This window comes from Brienomyrus brachyistius, unplaced genomic scaffold, assembly GCF_023856365.1.
Source record: "Brienomyrus brachyistius isolate T26 unplaced genomic scaffold, BBRACH_0.4 scaffold44, whole genome shotgun sequence".
Classification (NCBI taxonomy): Eukaryota; Metazoa; Chordata; class Actinopteri; order Osteoglossiformes; family Mormyridae; genus Brienomyrus; species Brienomyrus brachyistius.
Genome location: NW_026042319.1, coordinates 2,936,944 through 2,958,523, shown reverse-complemented (window position 1 = coordinate 2,958,523; position 21,580 = coordinate 2,936,944). Strand labels below are relative to the sequence as shown.

General features: G+C 48.0%; 1 protein-coding gene across 1 annotated transcript; it reads left to right on the top strand.

Annotated features, from left to right (window-relative positions):
• Nucleotides 1-310: 310 nt before the first annotated feature.
• On the top strand, nucleotides 311-19,957 carry LOC125722888 (Nance-Horan syndrome protein-like; the record flags this gene model as incomplete). The annotated part of the gene is given in 11 exon segments (XM_048999121.1): nucleotides 311-372; nucleotides 1,333-1,513; nucleotides 4,178-4,330; nucleotides 4,781-4,841; nucleotides 4,843-4,915; nucleotides 6,911-6,973; nucleotides 9,695-9,890; nucleotides 11,475-11,606; nucleotides 11,916-14,900; nucleotides 15,295-15,418; nucleotides 15,527-19,957. Coding segments are annotated over 11 exon segments (4,628 nt in total), but the record flags the coding sequence as incomplete, so codon positions are not given.
• Between the last annotated feature and the right edge of the window lie 1,623 nt (nucleotides 19,958-21,580).

The following is a 21,580-nucleotide window of genomic DNA, read 5'->3' as shown; positions in this document are numbered from 1 at the left end:
AATAATATTCCCAATTGCTGCATTCTGGGATCTCTGATGTCACAGTAGATTGTGTTGGGGGGGGGGGGGGGGTACCTTCGGACTCCATCTTAGGGTCCCTCTGCGAAACTTGAGAGTAACCTAAAATCATCCCTCCCATTCCCTACCACCGCCAAGCCTGCTTTTCAGCACCCCCCCCACAAATTGGGAAGGTCATCTCCAGCTCGGGTTCAAGTCCCGGTGATGAATGGCTGTGGTGTCAGGTGTCGCTGGGGTGCATTGTCGTGCTAATCTGCTGCCATCTGACCAGCCGCATTTCCCCCCTTTTCAGGATCTACCCCCCCCGTTAGCTCCCTGGGCTCACTGATGGCCGAGATCAGGGATTTCAAAAGGGTGAGGGGGGGTCTTGTTTCGCTTTCAGATGCAGAGGGGCCTGCCATTCTTTCGGAAATGGTGCAGTGCTTTTTCCAGGCCCTAATCTTGCCTGTAATATTCTTTTGCTGGGGGGGGGGGGGGATTTTTAAATTATATACAGGGCATAGAAAAAAAACCATGAGACTGGCAAAGTGACCCAGCATCCAGGACTTTCTGTGACTGCTCTTCCGGTGTGTTTATTTTCCCTCCAAAATGTGCAGGAACATTCTCCACCTGATGTCTCCTCTAGATTGGCCTCTCACCTCCATCCCCGGTGTCTAATGACCTTCAAACCAGTCTTCATCACTTTCACCCTCCTCACACAAGACCCCTTCTTTTTTAAAAAAAAAAATCCCCCTTCGGTGGTGCCGGTTAGGTAAAATTAACGGGGAAAAGTGTCTTTTATATTTGGTGGCTAATTACTCTTTGATAAAGATTAGGGGAATACAGGCATCCCCTCAAATAAAATTTAAGGGGTTGCCTGGATACTGATGACTCCAGGCTCCTGGGATTGACTGCAGTCTGAGCATTAAAGACAGACATGCGGGCTGGAGTGTGAGAGAGGAATGAAGGGGGGACAGGAAGCTGCCTCCTGATGGCTCCTATTCTGCAAGGCAGATACAAGTATTAACAGCAAAAGTGAGACAGGTCGCCTCTTCTTATGGTCCTGGCCACGTTCAGCTAGAAAACATATATCTGTGAAAAGTGTTTTTGTAATGGTGAGCATGTCAGGTGTGAGTCCTTGAGGCCCTCCCTCCTTAAGTGAGTTTCTGTGCGAGGAGGATGGCACGCGACGTTTTTCAAAGGAATTTCGGTGGATCGTGAGGGAGATAAAGGAAGCTTTTAGAATATTGTCTGCTTTCGTTGAATTGCCCTTGTGAAATGTACGTGCTGGGTGGTGTCTCTGTGTCTGACCCGAATGGCATCATCCTACTGTAATGTATCAGAAGAGATGGACTTTTTCAAAAATTCAAACGAAGGAGCTCTGGACGGCGTGGTGACACAACAGGAAGCCAGTGTGGGCAGGAATCGCTCGGCACACTGCCTCTGGTTGCTCCCATCCTGGATGACGTCCACGCCAGACTCGAGCTCTGCGGCTCACCTTCAGGCTCATTCCCAGGTCCTTCCCTCCCTACTCTCGTCGTAAACATTATACACCGGCACGTTACGCTTTGCACGTCGCCTGTCGAGATGCCACTGACCAACCTGGTTGGCTACTGTGTCGCAAGGCTTATTTTTGATTAATTTCTCCACAGATTTAGTAAATGACACATTGTTTCATTGATGAAGGGCTGTAAATCTGTACAGCAGCTGGGTACAGCAGCCCTTCAGCGCCCCCTCTGGTCTGTTCCATCGAAGAAAAACATAGCGTTATGTTAATTAGCTCACAATGGCTGAGGCGAGTTTATGATTATTTCTCCAAAAAGACTGCCCTTTGTTAGCAGTTTGTAGCTACCGATGATGCAAAAGAACTTCAGTAAAGTCTATTAGTCATTTCGACTTTATGCAGCCTGAGGTCTAAACGTGTTTTCCGCACCTATGGCTGGCTGGGTGTGTGAAGCGTAGAGGGCATGGAAATGGGGCTCTATTTCCATAAAGAGGTGGTGTGTGGTGGCAGGACTTACCCACTACAGGTACAGCAATGCTGTCTCAGCTCTGAGACAGATAAACTTTTCCCCGGGTGTTTTCTCCGCTGAAACGAGAGGCTCACGTTCAGCATGGTATGGAGGAATTCTTTCTCGCCGCACAGATTGTAAATTCAGGCTCCTCCAAATTCTGTGAGGGTGACTGTGCTGGTGGGGTGAAGCAAGACTGCTTTGTCCTGAGTTCTGCACGCTCCCATACCCCACCCCACCCCCCAATTCCTAGCGGTCAGTCTGTTCCGTCGGGTTGCCTTGCCCCTCTTCCGAGCAAGGGACTTGGCTTCCCAGGATGCAACAGCAGCAGAGAGACCAGGCACTGACTCGGCTGGGTGTTTTCTTTGGTTTCAAACAATACCGAAGTTTCACAACCGCGAACAGCTCATATGCTTCAAATAGACACAAACAGCATGAGGATTTTTTGGCTCTGAAAGCCATTTGAGGCTGTTGTGTTACACAGAAATCAGAGACTGATGAATCTCTGTATTTTATTGTTTTTATTTTGTTAAATGTTATTACATGACATGTGATGATTTGGACTTTTCTTCAACTGAGTCTGATGTTGAATCCTTATTAATTTGTGAACAAATGAGTAACTTAATATAACTCTGTGGCTCAACTGTTGATTCATCATGAACCTGTACCCTGTCTGGCTAACCCATTACCTGGTCCATCATGAACCTGTACCCTGTCTGGCTAACCCATTACCTGGTCCATCATGAACCTGTACCCTGTCTGGCTAACCCATTACCTGGTCCATCATGAACCTGTACCCTGTCTGGCTAACCCATTACCTGTTCCATTCATGAACCTGTACCCTGTCTGGCTAACCCATTACCTGGTCCATCATGAACCTGTACCCTGTCTGGCTAACCCATGTCCTGGTCCATCATGAACCTGTACCCTGTCTGGCTAACCCTTCCCCGGTCCATCGTGAACCTGTACCCTGTCTGGCTAACCCTTCCCCCGGTCCATCGTGAACCTGTACCCTGTCTGGCTAACCTATTCCCTGGTACATCATGAACCTGCACCCTTTGTGGCTAACCCATTTCCTGGTCCTTCATGAACCTTTATCCTGTCTGGCTAACCCTTCCCCAGTCCATCATGAACCTGTACCCTGACTGGCTAACCCATTTCCTGGTCCATCATGAACCTGTATCCTGTCTGGCTAACCCATTACCTGGTCCATCATGAACCTGTACCCCGACTGGCTAACCCATTCCCTGGTACATCATGAACCTGCACCCTTTGTGGCTAACCCATTCCCTGGTCCATCATGAACCTGTATCCTGTCTGGCTAACCCTTCCCCGGTCCATCATGAACCTGTATCCTGCCTGGCTAACCCATTACCTGGTCCATCATGAACCTGTACCCTGTCTGGCTAACCCTTCCCCAGTCCATCATGAACCTGTACCCTGACTGGCTAACCCATTCCCCGGTCCATCATGAACCTGTATCCTGTCTGGCTAACCCTTCCCCGGTCCATCATGAACCTGTATCCTGCCTGGCTAACCCATTACCTGGTCCATCATGAACCTGTACCCTGTCTGGCTAACCCTTCCCCAGTCCATCATGAACCTGTACCCTGACTGGCTAACCCATTCCCCGTCCATCATGAACCTGTGTCCTGTCGCATTGGCCTGACCCGTTGCTGATCTGCTCCCCAGGACATGGCTAACCCATTCCCTGGTCCATCATGAACCTGTATCCTGTCTGGCTAACCCATTACCTGGTCCATCATGAACCTGTACCCTGTCTGGCTAACCCTTCCCCAGTCCATCATGAACCTGTATCCTGTCTGGCTAACCCATTCCCCAGTCCATCATGAACCTGTATCCTGTCTGGCTAACCCATTCCCTGGTCCATCATGAACCTGTATCCTGTCTGGCTAACCCATTCCCTGGTCCATCATGAACCTGTATCCTGTCTGGCTAACCCATTCCCTGGTCCATCATGAACCTGTATCCTGTCTGGCTAACCCATTCCCCGGTCCATCATGAACCTGTATCCTGTCTGGCTAACCCATTCCCCGGTCCATCATGAACCTGTGTCCTGTCTCATTGGCCTGACCCGTTGCTGATCTGCTCCCCAGGACATGGCTAACCCAGTCTGCCCTGACCCTTCTCTTCCCCCCTCTCCACAGCTGTGTCCAACCTAGATGTGGAGAGCAAGCTGACAGCGCACTATCAAGCTCCATGGCACCAGCAGCGTAATGTTTTCCACCCCTCCAGCAGGCCACCATGTGTGGAGGAGCTGCACCAGCACGCCAAGCAGAGCCTGCGAGAGCTGCACCAAGGTAGGCCTGCTAGCCAATCAGTGGAGCGAACGCCCAACCAGCCAACCAATCAGCAACTCAACCTGGCATCCTTCTGATCATTTATAATGCTCACTTGTATTTGTGTGTATACATAAATATATATATATATGTATGTATGTATGTATGTATGTATGTATGTATATACGTATAACATCTGACTAACATCTGACCACAGAATATATAGAAAAAATTTTCATTTTGAGGGTGTTTTCCATTCTCTTTAAGAGCAGGGCCCTAAGGCTACCAGAATGAAGGCCAGCACTGCCCCCTCGTGTTTGTAAAGAGTATGGCAGGATGTCAGGATTAATTGAAGATCACACAGAGAATTGGGGGTTGAAGCTGGAGTCTAGGCCCAAGGCTGTTTCAGTTAACTGGCATAGCACATTAACAGGGCATGCGGTGTTCCTCACGTGTCTCCGTGTGCCCCAGACGAACAGCGGCAGCTTTCCAGCAGCCGGGAGCGCCGAGTCACCATCTCCATCTCCATGGCCCCCCCCTATGCCTGCCTACCCTTCGCCACGCAGCCTCCGCCACCGCGAGCAGAGGTACCGCCACCTGAGATCGGTAAGGTTCCGGCAGACCCGCCGCACCAAGTGGACAGCACAAGTACTTCCCATTAGCCGTGCAAATTAGAACTTCCGCTGTTGAGTGTGCAACAGACGCATGTAATGTCTTATTTCCTGTGTAGTTTGCAGTTGCTTTGTTGCTTCCTTGATGTTCCAAAGGAGAGGTCTGTGTGCGCATTAGCCTGCCAGTGGATGCAGGGAAGGGCCCTTTAAATCAGTGTATGATGTCTTTCGTGCCCTCAACTGTGTTTCTCTTTTTCGCTTCATTGTGCTCATCACGGTACAAAAGAGAAACGTGTCAAGTTTTGTTGACATTGATGGAATAGTTTGAGTGCCCTCTAGTGGACATGGCCAGGCTTATGATCGTGAACAGCCGCATGGTGTGCTGGCATACTTAGCAGAGTGTACCGCGTGGTGAAAGTCTGAGTTCTGGGCCCAGTTCTGCACGCGCCACCCGTGGAAAGACCAGGCTTTCGTGTCGGCTTGGCTGTGATCAGCGGACAGATGGTGAAATGCCGAACCCAGTAAAGGCAGAACCTTGTACTCGCGTGTACTCTGAGAGAGTATGAATACCAAGAAGCCTGCACACACCGAACAAGAAAGAACGACTATCAACTCACGAGTGCCCTTAAGTCATGCCAGGCCACATGCGGCGATATTCATGTTGTTTTCTTGTTCCCACCTGATTGGTTCCCCCCAAGCAGGAGAGGCCAATGAGAGAGCCAGAAATTCAGGCATCACAAAAAAAGGTACTGGCAAGAGTACTCTGTCACTTTCTGTCCCATAGCCTCACCACTCTGTGCCACATGTTTACAAAGGAAACGCACAGGTCATCCGCTCAGCCACGAGGTCCCTCCATTGTTTTGAATTTCACAAGTGCATTATTATTGCCTGCATTTGTGCCCCCCAGTGGTGCAGCATGTTGGAGTTTTTGCTTTTATCCTCAGTTTACCTTGGTCATATGCCTGGATGACCAGATTTTATCATTTTCAATGGCTGAAAACACGCCCCGGATTCGCCATCGACGTACGAAGGACAGCTTGGTATTATTTTGTCACCGCTGTCTGCGTGCTTCATCTAACTGGACCCATACCTTCCTCACTTGCCGCCGCCCGACCTTGCGGAAGCTTTTTCCATCATGGCTGATGCAGCTTTTTTGACTTTATATCCCACGCTGCAGGAGCGGCCCACAAGGGAATCCGACTTCCAGCAGAAACCGCGAAAGGTAAACAGGGCCCTTGCTCCCTCTGCCCTGTGTTGTCATTGCTTTGTCAGCCATCACAGCATCGTCACATGACCTGGTCACCTCTGCTGTCATTCTGCTCGCCCTCATTGGTTGATCCAGGCCATGTTGCCTAGTAGGATCTGAGCAAAGACAATCCTGTCAGTTTCCCGTGGGACTTTGGACAACAGCCACACCACATGTTTAACAAATCTGATGATGTGGAATTTATCTTTTGTTTCATGCTCTGTTTCTTATCTTAATCCCTCACGGGTCTTTTCATAGTGTGCTGCCTCAGTTTTGCACCATCAGAAAAAAAAGTTCTATTTGTTCATTTGTATACGTGTGTATTTATAAGATATAATATCTATACTGGTGTTTTTTATAATCCTTAAAAATCACAGTTTTATTTCCTATGAGCCAGATGCTGGCATCACCTTGTTTGACCTCTAACCCTTCAGCCCCATAGGGAAGGACAACTACAGCGTGTCTAACACACCTGTGAGTCATGTTTTTATTGCAGGTTTCGCGTGTCAACCAGGAGGGGGCGCCGATAGCCTGAGGGGGTTGATTTAGGGCTTGTGTCTGGTCGGGAAGTGCAGTCAATCCTTTGTTGTACTTTGTGTGTATCTGTGTGTGTTTTTTTCCCATGCTGTGAAACCCCCCCCTTTCGCAGCTGTAATTATTTTGCTCATTATTCCATCGTTTTGTCTTTATGTTAACGACACATGTCGCCATTTTCTTTCTGTCTGTGCCGTCTGTGTTTTGTAGTTTGAGAAAACGAGGTCCGCCTCTCCCGTCAAGTGCTGCCACTTTGCTCCTTGGAGTAGAAAGGTATTTACCCCCCCCCCCACCTTCCTCTGATGTGATTGGTCCCCTTCTGCCCTCACCTGGCTAATAACTAATGTCTGCTTGTCACTGTGTTGTTTTTAACCAGCAATAACCTCGTCTCTCTCAGTGAACATCCAGTGTTTCCTCTCTCTCCTTCTCTCTCTCTCCCCTCAGGCACTGGGTTATTGCTCATATAACAATAGGTGAATAGGGCAGGGTTGAATGGTTTAAAGGGACATGATTGTTCCTGCCACAAGTTTGGAGCATATACATGTTCCCCTTGTGTTCTGTGTGTTTTCAAAGTGCCTCTAAGTTGCATGTGCAAGTGGAGGTGTATGAATGAGTGACCCCTAGTGGACAGCTGCATTATTTCGGGTACCCCTCAGGACCAACGGTCCTTTGAGCAGTTTTAAAGTACACTTACTGCCCAGTGCAGTTACTGCAATGTTAGGACGCTGACAGCGAAGAAGCGCATGGAGTGGATTTCAAAATCCACCAATTAATTGTGTTTCTCTTCATTCCTCCCCTGAGCAGTTCATAGTTGTTTGAAAGTGCTCCGCATGCGGTTTTGATCACTTGAATGCCTCTTGGAAAAATCTCAGCCAGTAAAATTCACTCCCTTCAGTTTGACATCTTCCTTCAAACGTTCAGTCGTTCATTCATACTGCAGTGCTAAGTGGAGAATTCTGTCACCTTCCTTCTCTACTGTCATGTCGGGCAGCGCGAAGGTAGTAGTTTCGAGGCGCCTTTCTCAGGCACAGGTTCGGGTCTGGGTGGTTCTGGTGCGGTCTCCGCCTGTGCTGGCGTTCCTGCTGGCTGCCTGGGGGGCCGTGGGCCCCTCAGCTGTCACTGGCTCCAGGAATGACATTCTGTAAGAGCTTGTTCTGGCTTCCTCCTTTTCAAATGAAGATGGTTTCTGGCTAGAACCCAAAGTCCCAGCTTTGCCTTTTCACATCGCTCTGCACCCCCCCTCCCTTTCTTGCTCCCTCTCTCTCCCCCTCTCCCCCTCTCTCCCTCCGCCACAGTGCCATTATTATTCTCGAGGTGGATCAGCTGGAAATGCACTCCCTCTCATTTTGTTTCGCCGCCGCGTCAATAAAACTTGGAAGTTTCCAAGGCGACCGCGGGTTTCTGTGACCGGAGCTTTGTGAGGGCCTCGCTCGTCCACTGGGGGAAGCGGCGCACAAAAGCCTTTAGGGCCCGTCCTAAATTAGAGGCCGCTTGAAGTCGGGGAAGGCGAGAACGCGATCGCACTGCTGTGTTAGCGTTAGCAGTAGCGCACATGCACTCGCCCGCACACGTGAGGAGGTAAGCGTGCGGTTCTCTCTCGCAGCGGAGTGGGTGGGGGGGCAGATTCTCGACGTGGATCTGTTGGTGGTGCTCTGCCTTGTCAGAGGTGGGTCGGTAAGAGTCCCATTTACAGATAACCTATGAGAACAGGCTAAGAATCCAGCCTTCTTATAACTGCTAGCTTAACAGAGTGAGGATTTCTGTGATTTCCCCAATATAAAAGTGCCAGAGAGTCTGTTAGTCCAGAAAAAAGTTTAATACATTTAATCACTGAACTGATAACAATTGAGGGCTGATTTGCGACTGAGGGCTGATGTTGACTGAGCGCTCTTAGCGACTGAGGGCTGATTGTGATTGAGGGCTGTTAGCGACTGAGGACTGATAGCGACTGAGGGCTGACTGTGATTGAGGGCTGTTAGCGACTGAGGGCTGTTAGCGACTGAGGGCTGACTGGGATTGAGGGCTGTTAGCGACTGAGGGCTAATAGCGACTGAGGGCTGATTGTAATTCAGGGCTGTTAGCGACTGAGGGCTGATAGCGGCTGAGGGCTGATTGTGATTGAGGGCTGTTAGCTAAAGTGACCAGCATGTGGATTTACTGCAATAAGCCCCTGCTGTGGACCTGTCACGGCCAGCATGCTAAAAACCGCAGCCTTCATATTTGTTATGGTTCTGTGAGGTAATCCAGGATGGCTGCCACTCATCCCATCACGTGTTCGTATTCATCCCCGTTGATTTCCTGAGGTGGCAAGAGTGTCAGGTTTTCTGTTTCTAGTCCCCCACCACATGTTAAGGTTCCCACGTTTTACAACAGGGGCTGCAGATCCTGGCCACCATCAGCCAGAGCCGTGTTAAGGTTCCCACATTTCACAGTGGTGGCCGCAGATCCTGGCCACTATCAGCCATTTATGTGATAAAATTTGTTCCTTAGAACCTTCCAGACTCTGAACAGGCAGTAGATAGAGGACTGAGGTGCTCTAACTCTTCTTTCATATGCTTTTCTCCTCATTTCCTCCACTGACCCCTTTTGTCTTTCCTAGCTCCTGGATTTTCCCTATTCCCTCTCTCCTGGGTGTCATGTGATCCAATTGCAGGTTTCTGCTTCAGTCTCTCCACTTAGCTCAGCTGGGATGGTGCTGTGGCTTGCAGCTCCAACCGCTTTTCTTCTTTCTCAGGCGAAGCTGCCGGGGGACTCGGCTTGCAGTCTGATCACTCAAATGCTTTGCTGATTGGTCCATCAATGTGTCATGTGTCTGTGGGTGGGAGGTGCCTACATGGGACTTAACAGCTCTAACATTTAACTCGCTGGCTGTTGTTGCATGCAAACCATCACCTCCACTCTCACCCCCCCCCCCCCCAACGTTCTGAGCCCCAGTAACTCTAATAACACCATTAACCGGATTAACTGAGCAGCATTCATGTGGATCTCTTCCAGGCCCCAAATCCTTCAGACCCCGACATGGACGTGGTGGCCCTGGCTCACAGGCCCAGATGCCCCGTGCCTAATATTCCCTCCACCCTGGACAAGCAGACTAACTGGTCCAAAGTGTTGCCCCTCCCCACTCCGGAGGAAAGGATGAAAGCCGACTCCCAAGTGATCTCCTCATGCATTATCCCCATTAACGTCACCGGTAAATTAGTGCCCGGCCATGTCTGTGTCGTCCTGTACCCGTCTGTCCAACTTTATCCATGGGAGAACTCTGGTCAAAGGGTCAGGATCGAGTCTTCGTGAAGGATGTGCGTAATTCTGATGTTCTAGACAAGAGGAGCTTCTCTTTCATGGTGTGCTTAGGAAGTGCTGCTCCTTCTCGTATATCACAAAGCTCGCCTTCCACTTATCGACATACCGGTCAGTGTTCCAGCTGAGATGTGGGTTTAGATAAATCCTGACTGATTCTGAACCATGAGCTTTGGCCAGAGTTTTCTCGTCACATGTCGGCTCCCTTGTGAACTGCCTCTAGAGATTTCTACTGCCTTTCATCCAGTAATTTCCGTACTACTCAGAAAGACTCTCTCTCTTTTCTAAGCGCACGTCTCGCCAGCTCCATGGAGTTTTGCAGCTGTTTTAATGAGGATGATGATTTCTCACAGTGTTATATCTTGCTTACAACCCGCCCAATAGAACCCACCCGACTTCATTAAAGTATCTAACCGGTCATTGGCACTGATTTCCTGCTCTGTCACTCAGCTGGTCAGTGAGCATCAGTCCGTCAGACACACCATCTCCGCTGTACTTAGGCTGTACTGTCTGCATTGGTTCAGTTTAATTTCACAGTAGGGGGGTGGTTGTCCACCTACTAAAAATGTGCAAGTCATTGTACATGGAGCACCCCCACCCCAAACCCCCCTTCATCTGAGATGGTTCTGTCCGTGTCAGGGACTGAGGACCAGAGAGCCTACGCTATGTGAATGCCAATTAGTTTCATTAGAATTATAAAAGAGCCCAAAATTTATTTACCCTCAGCTGAGTAGTGGGGGTGGGGGGCTTGACAGTAGTACATGAATGGAAGCTGAGTCAGGGAGAAGAAAAAAAACTCACAAGCTGTAAACAAAGTATGGTAAGTGCCCCCATTGTGAAAAGCCTCGTCTGTTATCACATGACAGTCAGGGAGTGTGTGTGTGTGTGTGGGAGGAGGGGGGTGGAGGGGGACAAAAAAAAGTCACAACCCAAAAACACATCACTGCAGTCAGAGTCAGAGCAGGACGTGCCAGAGTCACGACTCTGAGGGGCCTGAGCCACTGGCAGGTAGGGATACGCTTGCTTTTCACTCACCCACCTAGCGGACCGCGGATTGTTGCTATCAGCTTGCTTAGCTACACAACTAGACATGTTCATAGTTATAGTAGGTATTGGTACCGCTGTCTCGAGAATGTGGAGCAGGTCAAAACCATATTCCAAGTGTTTGCGTTAAAAAGTAAGGGACTCTCCCTCCTTACAATTAATACATTTGATCCCCTCATAAAGCAAATGCAGGAAAACTAGTGAATTAATGAATGCCATTGCTAATTTCATGACTGAGGCACCAGCCTATGTTGTAAGATCTTGTAAAATAACCAGCGAAGGACAGACAACATAGGCAGTTCTGAGGCAAAGTGGTGGGGGGAATGAAGTGTGTCGTAATAGAAGGTGTGGCGTTCCCAGCAGGATGAGTGTTGGGGGGGGGGGAGCACAGTGCAGGTGTGCTGGGGTCTCTAATGTGCCGTCTGCCTCTCAGGAGTGGGCTTCGACAGAGAGGCCAGTACCCGCTGCTCGCTGGTCCACTCCCAGTCGGTGCTGCAACGCCGGCGTAAACTCCGCAGGAGGAAGACCATCTCGGGCATTCCCAAACGGGTGCAGCAGGATCTAGGTACGCCTCCCTGCCTCTCAGCCCCACGTCCAGGTGCTGCTTCTGTGGTGCCATGGCATGACATCAGCTAGTAATTATGGTGACAAATCGTCTGGGAGCAATGCACCGTGCCACTCTTTGTGTTTTCCCAGAAATGTCTGATCTCATAGTGTACAATGCTCGTAATATCATGTTAGACATACTGATCTCTGTCCTCAACTTTTTGTTGCTGTGTGGTATACCATATATAAGATATGACTAGGAAAGGTGTAAAAGTGGCAAACAATGATTCATAAACATATTTAACTGTGTCCTTCTTTTGTCCCTCAGACTCAGACGAATCTCCCGTGGCCAGAGAGCGGACTGTGATCGTACACGCCAACCCCAGCTTCTCCCTGAGCCACAGAGAGCTTTCCCTGAGTGGCCGTCTGAACACCAGGGACTCGGGGTGCCAGACCGAGGATTTCCTGATAGCGGCACCCTCGCGAAGGCGGATCCGAGCCCAGAGGGGTCAGGGTGTCCCAGCGACGCTCTCGCACTCCACTGGTAACATAACCTCGCTGCCAGACAGCTCCGACGCCATGTTCGTGGCTGCCGCCAGCACCCGCCTGCGTTCCCGCAGCTTGCCCCGAGAAGGTGGGCGGCTTGCAGATGAGGGCCACGAAGACAGCGATGACGAAGGGCTTTCCCCGTATGAGGCAGAGGAGTTCCAGCCGGGACTAGGGGAGCGGGTTCTAAAGGATGAGGAGGAGAGCACCGATGATCAGGCCATGCCTGAACACCAGCTGGTAACACTCACTTGTAAGCCATGCTCGGGGAGTCCAGAGCACACTTGGATTGAGCGGGGGAGGTCTCGGCTTCCACGGAAAATCGACATGGGAAGCTGTGAGATTTCCTCTAGCTCTGACACCTTCAGCAGCCCCATCCACTCCGTCTCAGCTGCAGGAGTGCTGGGCAGCCAGATGGACCACAAGGAAGACCACCAGTCCTCCAGCGGCAACTGGAGTGGCAGCAGCTCCACATGTCCTTCCCAGACATCGGAGACCATCCCCCCTGCGGCATCACCGCCCCTAACTGGATCTTCACACTGTGACTCGGAGCTGTCGCTCAACGCAGCTATCCATACCCACGACGACTCTGCCGGCTTCACGATTGACCCCTACTCAACCGACACGGCACAGATCCGAGGCCACCGGGCCAGTTCTTTCACCTCCACTGTGACAGACCTCCTGGACGACCCCGGCATGAGCGCCACAAATGATGGCGAGTGGAACTACATGCACCATCAGCACAACACGTCCTGCCACCAGGACTTCAGTCCTCCGCGGTCCAAGGAACATGCGGGAGGTCTAGAGTGTCCCAGTTTCACAAGTGTGGCCACCTACGACAGCTTCATGGACAAACCGCCGTCTGAAAAGGCAGACTCCAGCTCACACTATTCTGTAGACACAGAAGGATATTATACCTCCATGCACTTTGACTGTGGTCTTAAAGGTAGCAGAAGCTACGTCCAAAACTATGCAGCCTTGAGCTCTGACAGTGGCCAGAGCGTGAACGTTGCACCTAGCATGGGAAAATACAGTCAGCTGGACTACTGTGGCGCCGGAACGCTGGGAAGGCGCTGCCTGTCCCTAAAAAAACCAAAGGAGAAGCCAGCGCCACCAAAACGTAGCTCGTCGTTGAAGAAATCAAGCAGTGATGAAAACGCTCCTAGGGAGAATGAACCAAAGATAAGCAGCGGGCGGCACCTGCAACTGTCTTCCAGGGAGATGAAGCTGGAAAAGTCCTCGGGTCAGCTTGGCATAGACGAGGAACCAGGGGAGACATGGGGCATGGCCAATGCTGCCGAGATGACCGACTCCACCTTGTTTGGTCCCACAGATACGCACTCCTTTAAGGATGAAGGTGCTGTCCAGTCTGACTATGCAGATCTCTGGCTCCTCAATGGGTTGAAGTCTAATGATCCCTACCGATCATTGTCCAACTCCAGCACTGCTACGGGTACGACTGTCATTGAGTGCATTAAGTCACCTGAGAGCTCGGAATCGCAGAATTCCCAGTCTGAATCAAGGGCCACAACACCTTCACTTCCTTCTGTAGAAAACGAGTTCAAGCTTGGCTCTCCTGAGAAACTAGCTGGCTTGGCATCACCCTCCAGTGGGTACTCCAGCCAATCAGAGACACCAACATCTTCCTTCCCCTCTGCATTCTTCCCCGGACCCTTGTCCCCTACCAGTGGCAAGAGAAAGCCCAAAGTCCCGGAGAGAAAGTCCTCCCTCTCTTCTGTGCAGCAACAATTGTCCTCCAGAGATGGAAGCACCTTCTCCAAAAGAGACCTTGAGCTGCCGATCATACCTCCAACTCATCTTGACCTAAGTGCTCTTCACGTTCTTAACAAGCCTTCAGCCCACAGAAACCAGATCCATGCTCTCCACCAGAGCAAACAGAAAGTAGCTGCAGCAGACGCTAGGACATCTACAGCAGGAGCAACCAAGTCGGAAGTGCCTGGATCGGTTCCCATGGCTATAACCCCCTCTGTGCTCCGTTCAGTCCAGCTGCGTTCCATCAATAGATCAACTGAAGGAGGTCAGAAGCAGCCCAGTGCTGAGGCCTCTGCCAGGTTGAAGTGTCCCACTGTTACGATCATCAGCCCACCTTCAAGCAGCCTGTCACTGGAATCTAACAAATTCACAACCCATCACCCCCATGAGCCCCCATCTCAGGAGTACTGCGAAACACTGTTTACCCAGGGTGACAGACCGCCGCTGAAGGATGTAGCATATCATGAAGACATGACAAACAAGCAGGAGAGGTGTGGCCCGCAGCCCTTCTGGGCTATGACAGCATTCAGAACCCCTGTGGAGCCAATGCACAAAGAGCTGGACCATTCAGAAGCATCCCACCTCGAAAATACCCCCATGAAAACAGCTTCTGAAAGTACGTCACACCCTACGGAGAAGAAGCAGGACGTGGAGGAAACCACAAGGGGTCTATCTCGTAGCAACAGCCTGGAGATGGATCCAAATGTGCCAACAGAACCCGAGCAGGCATCTGAAGCCCCCTTCCTGTGTCTGGCTAAAACAGGTTCTCCCCCTGCCCTACACAGCATAGCAAAGGAGTCCGAGACTGGTCCATGCAGCAGCCCCGACAAAGTGCCTGTATTTCCTTGTCAATCACATACACCGCAAGCTTACACAATCAGCGATACGAGTAGCAAAGAGGAGCAATGCGAGACATCAGGGGTTTCTACCGGAAGTGCCTCACAGGATAGCAGGGAACTGGAGACATCAGACACTGAGGATTACTTCAGTAAAGGTGAACCATAACCTTCTTCTAGCTTCATACCTAATTTAAAACATTACATGTCTTTCAAGATTACAAAATAATGGTAGATGAATTAAACATTGTGCTGGTCAATCCCATCCAGAGTATCCTGGAATGCAGTGCTTCCTAGGATAAGTTCCAGGCTCAGTGCAACCCTAGATTAGATAATCTGTTATGGGACATAGATGGTTGGGATGGTTTCAATTCAATCCTGAAACAATAGGATTTAACCTTGTGTTTTTAATAACATGTTGATAAGGTTTCATCAGAAAGTGCCCAGCATTTGAAACATTTATGTATAAGTGTAACCAGTGCTGTTTCAGGACCTCCACTGAGGAGATCGGTGGTGTGATGTCATGCGGAAGAACCTTTCCCTATTTTCCAGAATCTACACCCAGTGAGAGTTCAGTGTCCCCTTTATATGAGGAGACAAAGGCAGAGGACGACAGTGTTTTCCTGTCACCTACAAAAGTACGCACAACTGAAGATCTTTTCGCCATGATCCACAGGTGTGTCTCCCTTGAAAGTGTCCTTCATTTTATCACGCGCAGGGGTCAGAGCCTTAATGAAGAAACATCTTAAAGAAACCATGACTTACTAATACTCTGTCATCGTAGATCCAAAAGGAAAGTGCTGGGAAGGAAGGATTCGGGGGAACTGACTGTGAAGAATCGCCTGAACACAACACCAGGAACCAGCCCTGCAGGTACACCAGTGACATCACCAGGCATGCCTGTCACACCGGGCACCCCGACCAACTCTCAGCGACCCCCAGGCCCCATTTACAGGTGTGCCAAGAAATCCAACACATCCAATGAGGAATTCAAGCTTCTTTTGTTGAAGAAGGGCAGCCGTACCGACTCCAGCTACCGCATGTCGGTCACAGAGATCTTGAAGAGTCCGGTGACGCCCAGGTACTTGGGCGAGCTATCTGATGAGCCGGAGGAGCTATCATCCCCTCTGCAGCAGTCCCCCGCAAGTGCCGAGCACCACCTTTCCGGCCCGTTCCCCCGGGCCAATACGGAGGGCTTCTCCCCGAAGGCTTTGCCCATGTCCGCCTCCTCCCGCCAGGGCCGCTCCAGGATCCCGCCACCGGCCAACAGCAGCCGCTACAGCGCACGTAGCCGGCTCTACACGGCACCGATGCAGGCGATCTCTGAAGGTGAGACAGAGAACTCGGACGGCAGCCCACACGATGACCGCTCCTCCACCTGAAGAAATATGCTCAGTCATCATCCTCCACAAGTACTCGACCCACTCAGAAAATGCACGTGGCTTTAAAGGAGGGGTATCAGTTGGCCTTTGAGGACCAATTTTTAATATTAGAAGTGATTAAAAACAGGAAAAAAGAAAAAAGGAAAGAATAAAGCCCAGTGTACACTTTTTTTTTAACTTGACAATTGAGCAAACCGCTGAACCACAAGACAGAGTGGGGAATGAGTAAAATAACCTTAATGTATTTGTTCTAGAAACTGCCATTTCTATTTGTCATTCACAGATGTTTTGTATGGCTTTTGTCTTTTTTTTTTGGTGGGGGCGGGGGGATGAAAACATTTCCCATCCCTGTGTTCTAATATTTTGATCATGAAGCAAATACATCAAAAGAGTTTTAAAGGTGCTGGAGGTGGAATGCTATCAAATAAATGCAAATGAATGCGCCAGGCCTGCGCATTTCAGGAAGGCCCTGGGGTCTTTGTGGGTGGGGTGGGGGGGGGGAGGCGACGACAAGATTACAGAGAGAGAAACTGTAGCTTTCGTGCTGTAGCTTCTCCACAAAACGCATAAACATTGTACACATAGATTACAGACAAAAAGCTGCAGCCAGTACTGGAGTCAGGAAGGAAACGCTGAACTTTATACACTATCCTGCCTTTGACAGGTGGATTTGGGACAATCAAACCTTTGTGTACGGGAGGTCTTAACATACAGGGGATTTAATACTCTAAACATACACAGGTACTGCAAATGATAGATGTTACTCCTTTACAGTTGTTTCCAATACAAGGGTAGGTTTTTAGACCTACGGATTTCTTGCACTTAAACTACAAGATATGAATGCTGTTGTGTACATGTAGTGAACACGAATACATATGTACGGATAGATGAGTATGACTTTTAGGTATCACAAGCTCAAAAGATAGTGGTGACAGGGCACAAGATAGTAAGGCCCAGAGTTGCTTGTCGCCTGGCTGCAATATTAAGGTAGTTCAGTCATCTTAGTAGCTTGCATTATTTGCACCATCCGCCACCTTAACAAACACACCAGTCTTCTATTTTAGCAAATGGTTGAGTTCCTGCTGTTTCTTTTACTGTATTAGTGGCTCATGGGCAGAGCTTGTAGCGTTCGGATTCCAGTCAGAACTCACCTTTTCTCGAGGGGCCAAAAGACAAGCCACTTGATTTAATAAGTAAGGATGATCTAGCTAATAGGAAACTGTTGTATTAAAAAAAAAGACCCAGTGTATTCTGTGAATACCTTCAGGACCCTTGGTGGAATACTATTTTTAGCAAAATTGATTTATGAACGAAAGGGGAGAAGTGCATTTTTGAGCTGATTTGCAAAACTGACACTGTGCTAGAACTGAGGGGAATGCTGTGTAGCCGGAAGATTTCACCGTATGTGTCTGTGGTCGGTTGGCGCTGTGTTCAGCACAGCGCACGCCTGTTTCATATCACGAGCCCTTTCGCCATCAGCATGCAATAAAAAAAAAAAACTGTCGAGCTTTGAAAAGGAGTTGAGATACTACTGTATGAAAGGATACAAAATTTTCAAACTAGATTTTTTTTTTATCACTATGTTCAATAGCTGTACAAAAACGTTAATTTTCTCCGATAAGTGTAAAGAGTGGGATTGTCTGTTTAGTGAATTATCTGGACGTATATGAAACTTTTACTTAACCTGGATGGGAGCAGAGTGTCAGCGGGTGATTGTGAAAAGGCACAGATTAAGCTTACGATAATGGTAAGAGCCAAGTCCGGAGCGAGGTTATGGAACGTGGCAGTGTACATGAGGACAAGAGGGAGGGGAGATGCCGGTGGAGATTTGAGTTTTGGAATTTGTGCTGATCTGGTAGTGTGTACGATACGTGCGATGGGACATATGGAAAGTGAGGCAGAAGATGAGATTTTGGTTTGGAGAACTATCTCGACGCCCTCTATCCAAAAGATGCAGGTAGCGCCTGTTCTCAGTTCCGACCGTACAGGTTAGGAACCGTGGCTGTCTATATTTTATAGGACTAACCCACCCGAGCTAGTATATGGACTCCAGGAAATGTCTTCTAAGTCTTCATTACAGTTTAAAGTATTTTTATAGGTTGTTAAAATTGTAGTTGTGTTTGTTTTCTTTCTTTTTTTGGGGGGCGGGGGGTCAGGAGGTCCAAGTGTGACAAAGGCAAATATGCGTATATAAGTATCGAAATATTCAGTACCAGCAATGCTTAAAGAAAGTGACTGAGAATGAAATTAGGGTTTCCAGTGTAAGTCGAATGTCAGCAACTGTGTTTCATATAAAATTATGCATTTGGTGTTTCATCTAAAATAATGTGATGACTTAATATCAGATTATCTTATTTAACAAATGACTCAAATTAGTTACAGTTCTTTATATTGTTACTAAAAGGAGAAAACAAATAGACTTAAATGTGAATTCACTTTTAAGAATGTAGGTCTGCATTCTGCACACGGCTTTGGGTCGGATAAATCTATAGTCTTTATATGACAATACAGGTTAACAAAGAAGAATATTTTTAAAGATGAGATATTTTATCCAGAGACTTATTTTGTTTATAAATATGATGTAGATGGAAATATGTTAAAGCTTTATTTAATCAGACAGTGGCTTAACGGAGAGATTAAACTGACCTGCACTGCTCAGAAAAGGTGCATATTCACTGTCTAACGCATAAATTGCGGCGCACAAACATGCGGTTCTGTTATGCACAGCGTGCTCTAAATTTGCCACGCCCTATGACCACATTTTCAGTCTGCTGATGGCTGTCCGCTGGTTGTATCGGGTTTTTCTCACGTTACCATGGATCTAGTCTTCTCTGAGCACAGCTAGTGATCCATGTAATTCTTAACAAAAAAAACTATTCTTTCAGATATATATATATATCACCTGCTCACTAGTGATGTTTTGAACTTGCAGTTCCAATGTAGCCATACTTGTCCACAGATGCTATTAAATGGCACCGTTAGTAGCTGCGTCCATTGTAGTACTTCAACTGTTAGCTTTGTTCAGGCCTTACGTAAAGAAAGATGAGTTGACATTATAAAAAAAAAACCGGCAACCGAGAATGAAGAAATTTCAAATTCAAATTTCAAATTTCCGGGGTAAAGAAAGAGCGGCAAAGCTTTTGAATTGGACTCGATAACTGCCAACTTTTAACGGTACACAAGAGGAGATGATTCTGTGTACGCTATTCCAGCTTTTTAAAAATATATATATATAAAATTTGCACTGATATATAGTGGTGTTTGTGAAGTTTTCTCTTTCGGTTTTGCTCTTTGCTTATTCAAATAAGATTTCTTTACGACTGTTTTGAGTTCCCATTCAACAATTCTGGGTGGTGAACGAAGTGCGCGTTGGTGGGAAGCGCGGTCATGGTTTTGATTTAATAAATGTTCGAGTGTGAGCAACGTTCACAAACGGCAATTGGTTTCTTGTATTGAAAAATAAAAAGAATGAACATACAAGAAAAAGAAGGTTACAGTGTAACTGTTTCTGTACAAGATGCATTTCATTCAGGCTGAAAGCTACGAGTTATTGGATTAGCGTCAGTTTTGTATTTTTGTACAAATTTGTAAATAGGGATCTTTTTAAACTGTTGCAAAGATGTTTCTTTTGTAAAATCTTTTCAAAGTTTACATTAATTCCAAGCCTTTGTATATTTTTGAGCTGTGCAACTCTTTAAGTCTTGTATTTATTTTTTAGTAAACATTGTGAAAATTCCATTGTAAATTTTTCCCCCAACCATCAGCCAGACGTCACTGGCCGCTTAGTAATTGTGAAAAGAACATACTAATAAATGTGACTGCATTGAGAAATATCACCGCCTTTATGTTTGCTCATGTCCTACCACCCCCCCCCCCCCCCCCCCCCATCTCTGTCTTCTTCTTTGGTTTCAGTTAAATCACATTAACAGTGCAAAAATTACAATCATGAGGAATTAAAATGTAGCACCACTACTCAAAAATTGTACAGGCCTATTATTTTATGAAGTTTCGACTTTACAATCTAGCCATCCTCAGGTCTTGTCTGTTTCACGTGAAGCTGAGCTGTATAAGCCCTACTAGAAACACCAATATCCACAGCTGAAGCTGTCATCCAGGATGTTTTTTAAAAAGGAGCAGGATCAATGGAATTGTGGAACCCCTTTTGAAAAATGCAATACTGAGGTGAAACAAGGTCGGTGTGGAGATGTGAGGAGAGGAAAACAAGCGGTAAGAGACACTGGGGTTGGATAAGGAAACTGAGACACTGGCCAAAACAGTATTTGAGGTTTCCCGCTTATATATGCGTGGCCCGGTGGCCAACTTCACTGATTGTACATTCCAGTAACAGCAGAGTGTGAAGGTTGAATTAGCAGAGCAATAGCACAGCTGTACACACAATACTGCAATACATACAACATCAGGGGAGACGCATTAGAGTACAAAAGAGGACAAGTTGTTGGTGCGTGTCTCACTGGTGCATCTGTGACCAGGACAGCAAGTCGCGTTGCTGTCGGTTTCAATGGTGCCAGCAGTGCTTAGGCTCAGGCTGCGGACAGTGTGAAACATGTATTGTTCGCTGAGTCCACCTTCACTGCCTTCCCCACATCCGGCAGAGTCGCAGTGCAGAGAGGCCCCAGAGAGGCTCGCCACCCAGATCGTTTCGTCCTCGTGGTGCCGTGTATCAGGATGATAATGCACCAATACACACAGCCAGACTGGTGACGGAGTGATTTGATGGACGTGACAGTGAAGCTGAACAGAAGCCCGCACAGTCACCAGATCTGAATATTATCCAGCCACTTTGGGGTGGAGCGAGTCAGGAGATATTTTCCACCACCAGCATCACAAAGAGACCTGACCACTGTTCTGCACGAGCAATGGCTCAAATCCCTCTGATCACTGTGCAGTTTAAAACTGCAAAAACTAGTTAAAAAATGTGCAGTTTATAGTGTGATTTAGTCACCAAATGAACTGCTATGTGACTGACTCAACTGATTTTCTGCAGGCCCACCTGTGCTGTGTGTTCTGGCACCGCTGTTGGTCTGTAAGATCCCTTTAATATACCAGTGCGTCTTAGTTCTTGCCGCTTTCGCTAATCTGCATTTTATTATAGGCTACGGGCTCTTTTCTCTGCTTATTTTGTTTTATTTGATCGGTCCTGCTTATATATGTCGCAGAGGTTTGGACAACAGAGAAGACTTTCGCCAAGTCATTCCCATGTGCATCCACTAAATGGCGCCTAATCGCCGTTATTTTAGGCGCATGTAAAGAAGGTATATAAACGGCTATGCTTGAAACGATTTCAAACATATGAAAGAAGAAGATTTTTCGGTAATAGGCGTTTTGTATATAAACAAATTATTTGTGTAGCACCGTTTCCTGTTTGTAGCGTTATCCATAATGGAAAAAACCACAAATGTCAATTTAATACTCAAATGCATGACGTTTTTCTTTGA